Source organism: Convolutriloba macropyga, chromosome 1 (assembly GCF_964194025.1).
Source record: "Convolutriloba macropyga chromosome 1, txConMacr16.3, whole genome shotgun sequence".
Taxonomy (NCBI): Eukaryota; Metazoa; Xenacoelomorpha; order Acoela; family Convolutidae; genus Convolutriloba; species Convolutriloba macropyga.
In genome coordinates, this window is record NC_134468.1 from 51,330,817 (window position 1) to 51,347,229 (window position 16,413).

At 37.3% G+C, this 16,413-nt stretch overlaps 1 protein-coding gene across 1 annotated transcript in view; it reads right to left on the minus strand.

Annotated features, from left to right (window-relative positions):
* The window catches only part of LOC142340229 (uncharacterized), a 105,807-nt gene that overhangs the window by 16,334 nt on the left and 73,060 nt on the right, over positions 1-16,413 (minus strand). The window contains exon 6 of the mRNA XM_075390755.1: positions 15,190-15,795. Within this exon, the coding sequence (XP_075246870.1) occupies positions 15,190-15,795 (606 nt within the window). The remainder of the gene's footprint in view (positions 1-15,189; positions 15,796-16,413) is intronic.

A 16,413-nucleotide genomic window follows, 5' to 3' on the forward strand; every position in this document is an offset into this window, starting at 1 on the left:
TGGGCCCTCTTGCTGAGTTCAAGGTCTTATTCATTGAAAAACCCTTTCATTGGCGCAGAGGTTGACAAATTGACGTTAACTCTGTAATTAGGCATATCATTGGGTTCTTGACAACTGTAAACGAAAGAACGGAAACAATGGGTTTAAATAAACTTAAGTAAACGAAAAAAGAAAACGAGAACGAAGTGGAGTAACAAATCCTTAATCTTTAAAAGCGTTCAAAAATGGAACAAATTGCCCTCTTCAATAAGAACTTTTAACAGTAAAACCTGCTTTAAAAATGTTTTAACCGAGTTTTTGCTCGATCAACACAAGAAAGTACCCGTTAATAGACAAATAGGAGCCTTCAAATCCTATTTTTACCTATGAAAACGAACAGCCACAATTTGAAGATTATTATATTAATAACAATGCTGATTAATTTATTTAACATTTTAGAGCATGTAGATATCTAACCTTAGGGTTATAGTGTGAGTAATTTACATGTTTCAAAAAAAAGTAGTAGTAGCTAAGCAAGAGTGGGGGGGGGGGGGGGGGGTTAAAAGGACGTACCTATATATTAACATTATGTATAGCCTCTTTTCATCCAATTTCCAAAGGTGTACCTAAAAAAGTGAGAACAATAGACCTGACATCTTATCATAATTATCCAGGGGTAATTATCTTAATTACCCCAGGAGAAATGCATCCAGTTCTGATTTTCTGCTCTAATGCACTTCAGCAAATCTTATATACTTAATGAAATCTATCTGCAGAACTTTCACTTTCATACACTTTATTTGCGCATAACCTCTTCAATTATAAAATTTGTGTTTGTTTTCGATATTTAATGAAGTTTTGTTCCGAATAATTTCATATTTTAGGAAGTTTATCACAAAAACTTCAAAAAATTTTTTTTTCAATTTGTTTTACTCATAATGATGTGAAAGCATGCAAGAAACGGATTTTTTGAAAGTTTCTGGTTTGTTTCTCGGTAGTTTCAGTTTCAAAAACCCGAAACAGTAAACGATTTTTTCATATAATGTTCAAATAATTGATTAAAGGTTTTTTAACGCTGATTTCAATGGAAAATAATAAAGCACCGAAAACCACCACTAAAAGTTATTTTTGTTTTTTTTTGTAGTTTCAGATTCCGAAACCTGTATTTATTTTTTGTCTTGTACGTTACAGTACAACTTTATAGAGTATTTATAAAGTATAAATCAATGCTGGTAATTTCACGTTCAATGATAGATTAAAGGTTTGGGTTTTTTGTAGTTTGTTTCTCATACCTCAAACTACAAAATAATCTCCTCGAGAATGGTAGGCTATATTAACTGTCTATTGGTTGTTTATATACAAATAATTTGGTGATTTTTTTTAACCCTAAGAAGTTACACTTTTTGGTTTTTTCTAAGTTTCAGCTTCTGAAACTTCAAACTATTTTTTTTGGAAATATGTGTTACATTACATCTTAATAGCGTAATTTTAACGCAGAATCCAATGGTCATAATTGAAACGTCGAGAAAACAGTACACATTTGCAGTTTAATATTCTGAAACCTGAAACAAAAAAAAATTTAAGCTATATGATCCAAATCAACGTTATATGTTTTTTTTAAAGACAAAGACGACAAAATTAAAGTTTATAAATAGCGCCAAGTGATTGTATTTTTCAGTTTTCCCAACAATTTACTCTCCAATTACCCAACTCTAACCAAAAAACACCAAAAAATACCAAATGCATGCCAACAAAAACCCCAATTCACGCCCAAAAATAACAAAAAAAAACCCAATTTCAAGTCAAAAATACCCAATTCAAGCCAAAAATACCCAATTCACGCCCAGAGACAATCAACTTATGCCAAAAATACTCAATTTCAAATCAAAAATTACCAAAATGAAAAAAGCGCCTAAATAATCGTTCTTTTGAGAATAAAATTCTTTGGAAAAAGCGATGGAGCAAAATGGTCTGGTAATAATTTTTAATTAAATTCCAAAAACTGAACATAGCTGGCAGATTGCCAGAAAATAGCCGCAATAGCTTCGTAGATCTGCAGTCTAAAAAAAACAGTAAAAGACAGACCAAAAAATTCGACTTTTCATTGAAGGCTGATATGTTATATTTTTAATTACAATCTGTACAAGCTTTTGCTGCTTCTATTAGCTGCTCTCAATTAACCTTCACTTAGAGTGACACACCCATTTGACCTTACCTCTTTGAATTAAAGTAAATAAAAGTCAATTTCAAAGTGAGGAAGTCATTTTTGGGACTGAGGTAAGTCAAGTTTGACCAAAAATTTAATCACGCGAATGAACAAAAAACTTCGCTCCACAAAGAGTGAAAAATGAGGTCACGCACGCAATTCAGTTGAAATAGCATGAGCGAATGAACAAGAAGTGGCTGTGACGTCATATTGTCGTAACAAAAATCAAAAATCATGACGACGAAAAAAAAACATACAGGACAAGTCCTGACGTACAATTCAAAATATTTTCATTGACTAAACAAAAAACTAGACCTAGACGGACTACGAGTGAATTGGGAAAACCATTTCTAAAAAAATCAGATAAAAAAACAGAAAATCAATTTCAAAATGCCGCTAGCAAGAACAAACCTCTAGCGAGAAATGTCAATCTGATTCCAACAAAAACCAAGAACTCTGGACGGATTGGGAAAACCGTTTAGAAAAAAATCCGATCCAAGAAATCGAAAAAACAGTAAAAATCAGAGTGAAATTGCCGCATGTGAACAAAAAACCACTAGCGAGAAAGCGAATTTTTGTTCAAACACCGTCTTCTCACTCTAAAATTAGAGCGAAAACATCAAGCCAAAAAACCACTCGCTTTTTTGCTCCAATTCCTGTTTCGACGAGACCAAAATCACTACTCCAATTTGACTTTAAAATTCATGAAAATGTGTGAACAGATCTTAAAAAAACAGCCAAAAGAATTCCGGAAACGAATCGAAGGAGAAAATTGCCCATAATAATGACTGTAATATCCGTGCACTGTGTACGGTTACGGGTTGGTTTGGGGATTTTTCTAAAGCACTTTAAAACCTCCGGGTTACTGATGAAAATCTTCTAAGTCTAAGACTTTAATTAATTATGAAGCTGTAAATATTAAAACTGTTCAATATAGAGTTAGACTTATTGGTCGAAAATACAATAAGTTTCAAAAGATTTCAAGGTGTAAAGCTAATAAGAGAAAGGCAGCTCAAATATATGAGTTTCAGTTTTGAATACGGTCTTTGGTTTCGGTCCTATCAATGGCTGATTAATCTCTTTGGGATTTTCTCAAAGTTATTTTCTACCGCACGGGTCCCTGTTAGTTAAACTAACAGATAACAGGTGTACCTGCCTGACTAATCCCGTCAAGAACAAACATTCCATGACGTCTCCCGCCAAGATGACATTCACTGATGATGCCCAACATTATTTATGATGCTTTCTTTATATTGTTAAAATCCGGTTTACTCTTAGTAACCATCTCTTTTTGTTCTCCCATTTATTGTGAAAATTTCGAATTGTGCGTTCACTATGTATTTTATGAGCATGTCATACTTTAAATTCAATGGTTTACTACACTGCCTCCCTCTTAGAAAATGTGAGTGTTCCACTCACTCACAAGAGTTTCAAAGGTCCATTTTTGAGTTAATATATTCCTCTGCTTTTTCAATCCCGTGCTTGTCATAAATATTACGGGCCTCTTCATCTTCCATAATTTTCTTTGCCTGAGGAATAATTTTGAACAGGTCTTCCCGACCACCCTTGTCCACATGACAGAGCATTGCCAACGTTTTGAAATGTCTCTGGATAGTACTGGTTGTGGCCCCCTGTGGCAGGAATAGAAGCTCATAAAAGTTCGGAAGTCGACTGAAAGGGCTCTGCGCGTTGATCGCCTCCAGTCTCCTCTGGATGACCTTCTTTGAGGTCTGTTCTGTTCTCACCTGGTCCATAGTTTTCTGATATCTATCTAGGCATTCTCCCTCCAACTCCCGAGCTACACACTCCCGCTCATCCACCAGAGCGATACATTCTCTTGTCTTTGTTTCGGCTACATTCGTAACCTCCGCCAACTCTTTCTTCAATATTTCCACCTGCTTCCTGCAGGATTCCCGCTGATTCCCAGCGAATTCAAGCAGTCGTTTGGTCTCAAGCAATTGATCGCTTAACCTTTGACTTTCAAGTTTTAACTGCCGGAGCTCCTCTTCGAGCCGAGCCCCAGCAGTTCCCAGCATCTTCTGCTGTTCCTCGATTCTCTGATGCATCCCATTTAACTCCATAACACTAATTGCGGCTCTATCCACTATATTGGGTGGTTGCAGCTCCGTCAATGGCACCACGTATCTTTTATTTGAGGTTACTCCAACAATCCGATACACTTGGTGCCTGACTATCGACCTGACCTCGAACAACTCGGGTAGACAGTAGCAATATTCGCCGATTTTTGGTTCTGCCATTCCTACATATCATACATTTAAATTAATCTAATGTGTCGATCTCAAATTCTGTCATATCTGGTACAGATTTAGCCTTTTTTGCTTTTATAACTACAATGTCTGTATTACCATCACACAGTTCAACTGTTCTTTTTCTTGTCAATTTTTGTTCCTTAGTACGTTGTTTTAGATGATTAAAATAACCTAGTTCCCCCATTGGGTTAATGAGTTGCAGAGCAATCACAGGATTGGTGCCACTGCGTAGCATATCGATTAAAAAAACACACGTACCAAACAAAATATTTTTAATCCAAAAAAAATAGTCATCAAACTGATGGTTATTTCCCTGGCCACATGCCAAACTTGTTTCACTTGACTACCCAGGTATTCAAAAATCAGCAATTCATGCCACTGGTGATTGTACTTCCAGTCCGTGTTGATATACTCTAGAGTCTCATGCTCATACAAACCTCCTTGTCCCAGGAAAACTTCTCTTTCTGTAATCGTTTTGCTCGAATGCCTTAATCTTTGGGCCCTCTTGCTGAGTTCAAGGTCTTATTCATTGAAAAACCCTTCCATTGGCGCAGAGGTTGACAAATTGACGTTAACTCTGTAATTAGGCATATCATTGGGTTTATCAATCAGTTGTATTTGTCTGCCATATGTTATCCATGACCCATTCTGCAGTTCAAGAGCGTTCGGGTACATGGGGTTGCAATTAATTAGTGTGAAATTTCTATAGAATACTCTAGAAATAGGGTCCATGTATCTAATTCCTCCGGAACTGTTGTCAGAAGACACCCTAATTGGTACTTCCTCGGTACAAAACTGGTTTTCGACAACATGTACGATAACTTTAGCGCACCTGTGGACATAAAGTATTCCTCCCGCTCTTTCTGCGTGTGTTCCCAGAGCTTTTTTAATGATTTAGGAAAATTTGATGTGAGTTTCCGTTAATTGGTGTCGTTAAAATCATAGCTCTGTGCAGTGTTTCTATGAGACAATTTAATAACTCTATTTGTTTCAGATTTTCAAACATGCCTCGAAAATCCCACACAAAAAGTTGGTCGAGTTTTATGTCCCTGAGATCTGTATCGGATATCTGTTGGCGAACAATTTTGTTCCGTGGCCGTCGTTTCCTTCTGTTTTGTCCTGTTTTTCAACTGAACAACTAAATTTCTTTCTGTCTAATGTGCTCGTCAAGGACTTTTTGTTCCCAGCAAGGACTATTTTTGCTGTTATCGAGTCTGAAAATTTAACTATCGTTAGGACAATTGGTTGTTTGTCTCGGTCAAAAAAAATGTACTGAATCTAATTCAAATGTGTCTCCTTGATATAACAAGGTCTGCTCCTGTTTCAGAGGGTCTTTAAAAAATAACAATGTTCCTTCATTCGCTTCTCTAGTTTCAATGAACAAAGTCTCCATGAAAATTTCAGCATTTATCATAATATTACCTTTCTGTGTTTCACCTTTTGGATTGATCCACTCCACGGGGTAGACATAATTCACTCCTTTTTCATCTCCGCCTTTCATGAATGTTTTTGATACCTTCTGAACAAACTCTGCGTCGGTTCTGTCAACATTCATCTCATTAAGGACTTCTTTAGGAGCATTGAATTCAAAGTCACCAAGACCCGGTAACCGCGCTTTGTGTCCCTGCCATAGGCTTTGGCAGACTGATTCTTTTATTGGGTAAAACGTTAGAATTATTTGTGATTTTTCGTTTAAGTAAACTGCGTCGTCATAACAACCACTTTTTTCAGCATACTTACCGTATATGCAGCCCTGTACATGCAGTATTTTAGTTTACTCCTGCTGCTCTCGGCGTAGATGAGTCCTCCTTTATTTAAATGCTCCTCATTTATGTGTGACGTTTTGCATTTTGTCCGTTCCGTCATGGCAAATTTTTGCATCTGCAGAATGTTCTCAAAATCATACCCCACAATCTCTAAGGATTGTGAAAAACCTACTATGCTATCCAACTGGAGACGTTTCCAGTTCAGCTGCACGTTCCAATGTGAGTTCCATGCCCTCTGACTGTTGTCGTATCACCTTTTAAAAAAATACATCATTATCAAATTTTTCATCTGAATCGTTATCCTTGAATAAGAAATAGTCTTTGAGTTTCGGTGGTCTTGTTATTCCCGACGTACTTCTTGTTTGATATCGTCGTTTGGTAACACTTTGCGAAGTAGAAGCCGTGCTTCTATTTGGAAATTCTTCGCCTTCACTCCTTTCGGATGTTGCCACCAGGCTATACCGCTTCTGCTGTGTGGCTACTTTAGGCGCAGGTATCTTTGTGCTTCTGCTTTTGTTGTTTGTGTTAGTATTTATTGATTCTCTTGTACTCCCACCCATTGGTGTTTCAAACAACTCCTCCTTGACTGTCTCATTGTGAGCTTCAGTACTATGATTAATTTGACTATTATTCTCTTCAGGATTCACTTCTCTTCTTCCTGTGTCATTCAATTTTGGAGTGACTACCTCAATTCCCACAAAATCATTGTCCTCCGTAAGGTCATTTTGGGATATTCTCTATTCACTTTTTGCCTTCTTAGGTTCTTTTATATCAGTGGTAGCACTTCTACTGTTAAAACGTTTGAGTCGATCGTAGTGGACCTTTTGTTGTTTTTTCGTTTTCACATCCTCAATAACAAAGTTTAGACCGTTGATTATTTCACGCATTACTTGCTGTCCACTCTAAAAGGATTAAAATTTCTTTGTCTGGCCAGTTTTTATTGTGGGGTTGAACACCATTACTAGATCACCTACTTCATATTGTGGTCCAAATGTGCTACGGTCATAGTAGGTTTTTTGTCTTTCTTGTTCCACATCCATGTTTTCCCGACCCAGTTTATGGCACGTCTGTAGTTCGTCTTTCAAGCAACCAGCGTAATCACTCAAGGTCGGGTAGATTTTGGTTTGTATTGTTTGATATATGCAATCAATCGGTAGCGCGCATGATCGTCCAAAAAGGAGGTAAAAGGGGCTGTACTTGGTAACAGAGTGAATTGATGATCTGTACGCCATCATTACTAGCGGAAGATAGTCGCTCCAGGTGTTGTGATGTTCACCCACAAGGTTTGCAAGGCTCTCTTCGATTGTTCGATTGGTGCGCTCTATCATTGCGTTTCCTTGAGGATGATAAGCTGTTGTTGATGTCCTGTTAATTCCCAGCTCTTTACACATGTTCTTGAAAAAATTCGACATGAAGTTACTGTCCTTGTCGCTAAGGAGATTTGCCGGACAACCAAACCTTGAAACCCATACGTTTAAAAATCCTTAGCTACCGTTGAAGCTTCTTGGTTGCTCATGGGAAATGCTTCATACCATTTTGTAAACTGATCTCCAATTAACAGAATGTATTTGTTTCCACTTGACTCAGGTAAAGGTCCCATAATGTCCAAGGCGACTTGCCAAAACGGATGACTTGGTTTCCACGTTGTCAGGCTGTGTATGTGTTTCTGGTGTGGAGACTTCTTTTGACAGGATACTTCGCAAGAACTTACCCACTCGTGAACATCCTTTTTCATCCCGGGCCAGTAGAATCGTTCTCGAACCCGATCAAATGTCTTGGCCATACCAAAATGTCCACAATGTTCATGAAGGAAAGGTAGAATTTCTTTTACAAGTGATCTTTGAATGACTATTTGTGTTTTGTTAAATTCGTCAAAACGTTTCTGTTTCTTGATTAGATCATTTTCAATTTGTAAGTTTCTGAAATCAGTCCAAAGTTTCCACAGGGCTCTAGAGGCTCCTGCCATGTTTTTCTTTGAGGGCGTCTCCCATTCCCAACCCAGTTTCTTAGTATAATGAGGTCGGCTGCATTTTTTTGATGCTCAACTAGTTGTTCAACAGATTTCCCTAGTCCAATGGACCAGATGTTTTTGTCTTCCGTATTTACTTGGTTCACTTGATCGTAGTTTTTGACTTGTTCTTCTGTCTATGGAACTCTCGACAGACAGTCTGCGTGAGGGATCTTTTTTCCCGCTTCGTGTTTGATTTCAAAATCAAACTTTCCGAGCTTTTCTATCCATCTGGCCAATAATCCGTCTGTTTCCTTAAAACTATATAACCATGTGAGGGCCCTATGGTCGGTAACATTTAAAAACTTTTGTCCCAGAAGATAATTTCTGAAGTGTTGAGTGCAATAAACTATTGCAAAAAGTTCTCGTTTTGTCGCAGAGTAGTTTCGTTGACTCTTGCTGAGCGTTTTGCTTGCGTATGCAATAACTCTTTCACCCCATTGATGTCTTTTGGGAAATAATTGCGCCAATGCCAAACAGAGGCGTCGGTGGTTAACGTATAGGGATCCAAGTCATTTGGATGACCCAATATTGGTGCTTTCTGTAATGCTTGTTTTAGTTGTTCAACTGCTGATTCACACTCTTTGCTCCAAGAAAAACGTTCTTTTTTGTTTAATAGCTTATAAAGCGGCTCTGCTATTTTTCCAATATCTTGTATGAATCTTCTGTAAAAACCAACTAGTCCTAATATTGCCCTCAATTCTTTTATTGTTCGTGGACTTTTCATTTTACTAACTGCCGCTACTTTCTCCGGATCCACTTCTAAGCCTTGATTTGATACAGTATGTCCCAGGAAATGAATTTTTTCCTGAAAAAATCTACATTTTTGAGCCTTTTATTTTCAATCCAGCGTCTTTAAGTCGTCCAAGTACGAGATTTAGACGGTTGAGATGCTCCTCAAAGGATCTACCGAAGATGATTATGTCATCCAGGTATACTAAAGCCACTTCATAAGAGAGTCCCACCATGATCAATTCCATTAAATTTAAGAAAGCTCCTGGCGCTGACGCCAAACCCATGGGTAGTCTCTTCCACTTGTAGAGTCCCATAGGAGTTACAAAAGCTGTAACGTTCTGCGACTCTTCATCCAGCGCCATTTGGAAATATCCCGATGTCAAATCGATATTGGAAAAGTAACAATTTCTGTCTAGAGAGTCAATAACGTCATTTATTCTTGGTAGCGGCCAACTGGTTTTCTCGATTTGTTTGTTCAAGCCTCTGTAATCTACAACTAGTCTGTAGCTGCCATCTTTCTTTTCCACCAATATTGATGGCACTGCCCAATACGAATGGGTTGGTTCAATTAATTTTGCGTCCTCTAGATCTTCGACAATTTTATTCATTGCTTTTCTTTTATCAAAACTCATACTGCAATAACTTCTGAATGGCTGTGCATCTTTGTTGAGTTTAATTTGGTGTTCAATTTTGTCACAATATCCTATGTCAATCGAGTTTTGGGAGAAAACTTGTTGATGTCTCATGAACAATTCCTGTACTTTCTCTTTCTGCTGCTTATGTAGATTAGAACCTTCCAAATTTGCGTGTTTTCACATTTGAAAAGTTTCCAATGTTTTTGGCTTATATTGATCTGTGAAAATTCCATTCACAACTAAGTTCTATTTGTTTTCAATATAAGTTCCTACTTTAGTGCTTTTATACACGGTCACTGGTGCGTCCGTAAGATTTAAGACTATCATACTAGAAGCATCTTTCATTGATATCATACAGGCGGCTAAAAGCAAACCAGTCTTTAGTTCAATATCTTCAATAGCTTCAACTAACCCTTCCACTCCCGGAATTTCTTCTCCGTTTTCATCAGCTAATCTAATTCTCATTAGAATTTCGTTTTTACTCTGTATATAAGTGTTTTGTCCCGCAACTGCAAAAACCTGAACACCTTGCGTTTTCTCTGTGGTAAGCGGTATTGAAAATTTAAAGTGACTGCTCTATAGTTTCTCTTCTTGTAAGTTCAATACACATTTGTTGGTTTTCAGGAAATCAATTCCCAGCAGACAATCTATACCTTTGTCTGGCGTTATCAAAAATTCTTGTTCACCCTCCGGTAGTCTTGGTTGCAACTGTACCAACAGCGTTACTCTTCCTATTATTTTGACAGCTGAGTTATTGGCTGTTAAAACTCGTTTTGTGTATGTTTGTACAATTCCCGGTTTGCCCAGTTTTTCGTATGTGGACCAGCTCAAAAGCGATATACTACTTCCACTGTCTATCAATCCAACCTATCTGTTCCCATGAAGTATGATTTCTTCGTTTAGACATTTAATTGTGTTTGTCGAACAAACTCTAATGACATTACAGTTCTCGGTGGCTTTCTTTTTAAAAGGGCAGTTTCTTTTCAAGTGTTGGGAACTTCCACATAGGAAACAATTTCGACTATTCCTCGAAATGTGTCCTTCTTGTCGACAGGCTCTGCACTTGAAACCCTGCCTGTCGTTCCTTCTAGACGGTTCATCTCTTCCGAAAGATCTGTCTCGGTGACTCGGTCCTGGCGTTGGCAATCGCCGCCGATCGTTGAACCCACGATCTTGTTTCTGTTTTCACGTCTGTCGTCACCCCACCGTCCCCGGGAACTGCTTCGCTCCCTAGATTGATTTCGACGGTTCTCTCGCTGTTTGTCATCTACTGACAATTGGTTCACAAGCCTGGTGACGGCCTCCACTAAATCTTTCATTTCATCCCGTCTTATTACCGCAACTTTTGGTGTTTGCTCTTCCTCTTCTATTCTTGTTACAGCTTCTAGATGCAATGCTCGTTCCAAAACTTTCAACTTTCATATCATTGTCGCCGATTTGCTTTCTGAGATCTAACCTCACCTGACTATGGTTGATTCCTTCTAGAAATCCTCTCAAAACGAGATGGTCTCTAATGTCTTGCGACTCCGTTGGGTAAGCTTTCAAAGCCAACTGCTTTAAATCTCCCAGAAAATCTGTCAGTTTTTCTGGTTGCTGTACGCGGCGAGCTAGCCGTCACCGGAAAACGACCGGTTTTTTGCTATAGAGTTCTCGAAAAGCTTTAACGCATTCATCATAATTTTCTTTTGTAGCTTGCGGTAGAGTGCGATAGAACTCTACGGCAGATTTTTGTAGCCTAAGTGCAAAGTGATTCGGCCGTTCATCAACTTCGCGGGCCGGATCTCCTTCAGTTCTTTTCCACTTTTGTAGTTCCGTTAATAGCTCAAAATGCGTCACGTAGCTTTCCAAGTCGTTTGAACCGGTAAACGCTTCAGGTAATAGCATTCTAGAGGTCAAGCCCGTTGCCATTTTACTGTTCCCCTACTTGTATCGTGCCCTTTTCAAACTTTGTTTAGTTGTTGAAAATAATAGTTTCTATAAAATAATTACCAAGTAGATCGTCACTGGTAGGTGTTTTCTAATTTTATCTTTGAATTTCTATCACACTCTCTTTATTTTAATGTTTAAAAACTTTTGTTTATAAAACCTAACGCTTATTTCAATATGGTATTTCCTTTTTACTTATTATTTTTTTTCATAATTTTTAACAAAATTTTAATTTACAGTCTTATAATTGACTGTCTCACCTAAATTCTCTTTATTATTTTAATATGATACTAGCTGAATTCCGATTTTTCCTGTTTTATCGATGTTTATAATATACATATTTTTTCTAATTACGACAAGGATGATATTAGGTGCTTTAATTTTCTTTTATTTTCTCCTGCTTAACGTTACCTGATCAACTTTTTTTTGCTTTTTTTAATTAATGGTAGTTTCAGAAAAACTCAATATATAACTTTCAGAGTACAAAACAACGCAATTGCTTTAATTGATTTTACAACGCAAATATCCTGCAGTTTTTTTTCCGATTGCTATGCCGCTCGTTATCTACAAGTCACTTTCGCAACTAAGATCGTATGAGAAAAAAATTCCTAGACTAACAAGACTAACGCAGTGGCGATCAGTTTCGATTACCAACGACAACAACTAGAGAAAACTTTTTTTTGTACTCACTTGGTATGATGCGGTCTTTCCACGCAAAGAAATTTTCTCTATTCACCAACGAGAAGTTAGCCCCACGCGAGTAAATTCTCACTTGCGACTGATTCCGTTGTGACTTCTGCAACTGACTCCCACAAACTTTCGTGGAAATTGGTGGAACTGGTGATTTGTTATCACAAATCTTGTGTTTTCTCGAGATTAATTCTCGGGTTCTCGGGATTAAAGTGCTTTTTATTCGCGTCTTCCTACCGACAAATTTGTTACAAGTTTTCAAAATATTAACTTTTTTTAAATCTCTGTCTCCAGTGTAATATCCGTGCACTGTGTACGGTTACGGGTTGGGTTGGGGATTTTTCTAAAGCACTTTAAAACCTCGGGGTTACTGATGAAAATCTTCTAAGTCTAAGACTTTAATTAATTATGAAGCTGTAAATATTAAAACTGTTCAATATAGAGTTAGACTTATTGGTCGAAAATACAATAAGTTTCAAAAGATTTCAAGGAGTAAAGCTAATAAGAGAAAGGCAGCTCAAATATATGAGGTTTAGTTTTGAATACGGTCTTTGGTTTCGGTCCTATCAATGGTTGATTAATCTTAGGTTATTTTTACCCATTTTCTTTAATCTTTGGGATTTTCTCTAAGCTATTTTCTACCGCACGGGTCCCTGTTAGTTAAACTAACAGATAACAGGTGTACCTGGCTGACTAATCCCGTCAAGAACAAATATTCCAAGACGTCTCCCGCCAAGATGACATTCAGTGATGATGCCCATCATTATTTATGATGCTTTCTTTATATTGTTAAAATCCGGTTTACTCTTAGTAACCATCTCTTTTTGTTCTCCCATTTATTATGAAAATTTTGAATTGTGCGTTCACTATGTATTTTATGAGCATGTCATACATTAAGTTCTATGGTTTACTACATGACTAAACACCTAGAACAACTATTGTGAATCCTAAACCTCCACAAATGCCATAAAAAGTAAGCAAGAAAAGAAACGGCAATCAAAAACAAATTGACCAACAATACTAGAAAAATGATTCTTTTTAATATTACGAGGAAACATAAAGCCGAATAAAGTTGCATTGCAATTAGAGCAATGAAAAGCTCGCAAAATAATGGGCAAGTCATAATAGGCTATAAAACTTGTCTAAGATTTTAAAATACTGCAAAAAAGAAAAATGGTTGAAAATTTCTCAATTTTTCTGTCATTTTTCCTCAGAAAAAATGTATTATACCAACAAAACTTTAATCAATTGGTATCTGAAAATTCCTTAGGTAACAAGCTTCTATTCAAATCCCACTTAAAGCAGTAAAAAAACAGGCAAAAAATTCATTAAATTTCGTCTAAAATTCATCAAAACTGATCAAAAACCACCAAATTAGCATTAAACTCAAATTAACTAATTGAAACCTTCAATTCCCATCAAAACAAGCCTAAAACTAATACAATATCATAATCAAACCTTATAACCAAAAAAAGTTGCAAAAAAGTGCTTTTAAAAGCCGCACGTGAACAAAAAAATTTCGCTCGCTTAGAGAAAATTTTTTTACGCATCAATTTCTCGCTCTCTCAAAAACAGCGGTAAGAACAAACACCACTCTTTTCGCTCCGCTCTTCACTTTTGTTCAGCACCAAAATCACTCCACATTTTTTCACGCGTTTCATTTTTCACGTGTTTCATTCAAAAAACATACCCGGCAGATTGCCGGAAAATAGCCGCCGTTGATTCCAATAAGCATGATTGGGATTGAAATAACAGAAGATATTGAAAAAAAAAAGATTTTTGTTCAAAAACATTTTTTAAGTCCAATTTATTTCGATGGCATTTCGTAGTTGAACATACTTCTGTTTCTTAGAGAAAGGCTACAGGGGCTAGTATCAATGCCAATAAGCATTAGAGATGGTAAATAAGACTTATAGGAACGACGTTCAAATAGCGGGTATCTAAAATTGGGCTTTATGGGTTTATCTCGTGTCTATTTCTGACATCCATTTTTGTGCTAACTCTGTTCATTTTGAATTGCTTTGCTGAGCAACTGATGTTCAAAATCACTTTTAGCAGAATGAGAGAAGAGAGAAACTAGCCTAGAGAAGTCAAAAAGATTTCACGCAAAATGTTGAAAAGGCGGCAAAAATGAGGTAAAGCGAAACATTTTTTTTATTCGACGAATTAAAAAAAAACATAGCAGGACAAGTCTTGACGTACCATTCAAAGAATTTTCATTGACTAAACAGACAAACTAGACCTAGAATGGACGATGAGTGAATTGAAAAAACCATTTTAAAAAAATCAGATCAAAAAATAATTTAAAGAAAAACAGAAAATCAATGTCAAAATGCCGCATGTGAACAAAAAAACCACTAGCGAGAATTGAAAATTTAATTCAAACAAAAACTGGGCCTAGAATGAAATGTGAATGGATTTGAACCATTTAGAAAAAAATCCGATCCAAAAAATCGAAAAAACAGTAAAAATCAGACTGAAATTGCCGCATGTGAACAAAAAACCGCTACCGAGAAACCGAATTTTTGTTCAAACACCGTTTTCTCACTCTACTTTCAAATTAGAGCGAAAAAAATTCACGCCGTAAAACCACTCGCTTTTTCGCTCCATTTCCTGTTTCGGCGTGACCAAAATCACTACTCCAATTTGACTTAAAAATCATGAAAATGTGTGAACAGATCTTAAAAAAAAAGACAGCGCCCCAATACAATTCAAATTCTTTGAATTGTAAAAAATAGGAGCGCTATAATAGCCGGCTGAGAAGATGAGGGCGGCTATTAATCACTCAATAAAATTATTTAAAAAAGGACTTCTCCAATACTCCTCTTCGAGTCGTAAAAAAGACAGCACCCCAATACAATTCAAATTCTTGAATTGTAAAAAACCAAGAGAAGGCAAATAATAGCCCCAGCTATCGCTGTGCGGCTATTAAAAAGTGAGTTTAGTTTCTCAAAGATGTTTTCGAAGTACTTACTCGGTTGGCAATATTATCAAAATCAGAGGCGTCTCTCTCCAGCATCAGAAAGATGTCACTCGGAGTCACTGTGTAGACGACAGTCGCCTTTGCTTTGGACCCAACAGCTGGCAATGTTAGAGTAGGTAAATGAAAAGTTTTAGCAGCCTGTGCAGGTGGGACCTCAGTAGCAGATGCAGGAGAAGACGGAGAGCCTCTCAATCGACCACTCTGTCCAGTCTGTCGCTCCAGCAGCAGATTCAGTTTAGCAATCATCACCTCATTCACATTAATTACAGGCGTGACTGGATTTTTTGCAGTGGTGGGCTTCTTACTCTTGAGTATAACCGAATACACTCGATTTTGAACGGTATTTCCCGATTCCTGTACTACGCTGACTGATAAGTCGTTGCCAGCGTAACTCTCTTCGAGAAGTGTTTCCAACTCCCTGATAGCTGTATCTGATAGTCTGGGACCTCCTCGACCAGAGGAATCATAGTCAACACTGTGCAAAGTGCACTTCACTAACTCGGCTGTAGATCTCTTCACAAAAGTAATCGGCATTTCGAATAGTTCGTCCAATTGAGCAGTGAAGGAATCGCCATAGTCAATGTTAACCATATTGTACTAAACAGCGCAACATTAATTCAAACATTATGTCCTGCAGCTTAAGGCAATGTTACACCACGAGAAATAACTAAACGAAGGGATCTATTCTGTTCCCCCCCCCCCAGCGTTTTTTATGACCCCCAGTTACAAATTATATGTTGTTATATAGCACGTTACTATGTAACAAAATAGCACGTGCACCTGGGGGTCATAAAAGATTTATGCTCACTAAGCAAGGGGGGCAAAACAGATTAGATCCAAACGAAGATATACATCTACAATTTATGGTGATCTCCCTCCAAGATAAATTGATCTCCCACCAGTGAAGGTTCAGCGGCGAGGTGAAAACTGAATTGAAAGTTCTATGTTCATCGCAAAATGAACCAACGAGAGTTGAGATTTGTTTTTAACTTCAAACAATTCACAACTTAAACTGAAAATATAAAATATTAAATTTTGCACGTGCTCCATGGGTTGGCGCACCCGATTTAGTTTAAAAGTTTAAACTTTCCATTCCCAGTGCATTGAACCCCGGAAATCTTGCCAGGAAACACGTGAAACTTAACTTCACGGGTAAAATAGCGTGAAACCCGGAAATTTTTGGTTTCCACGGTAAACTTAACGGTAAATTGATTG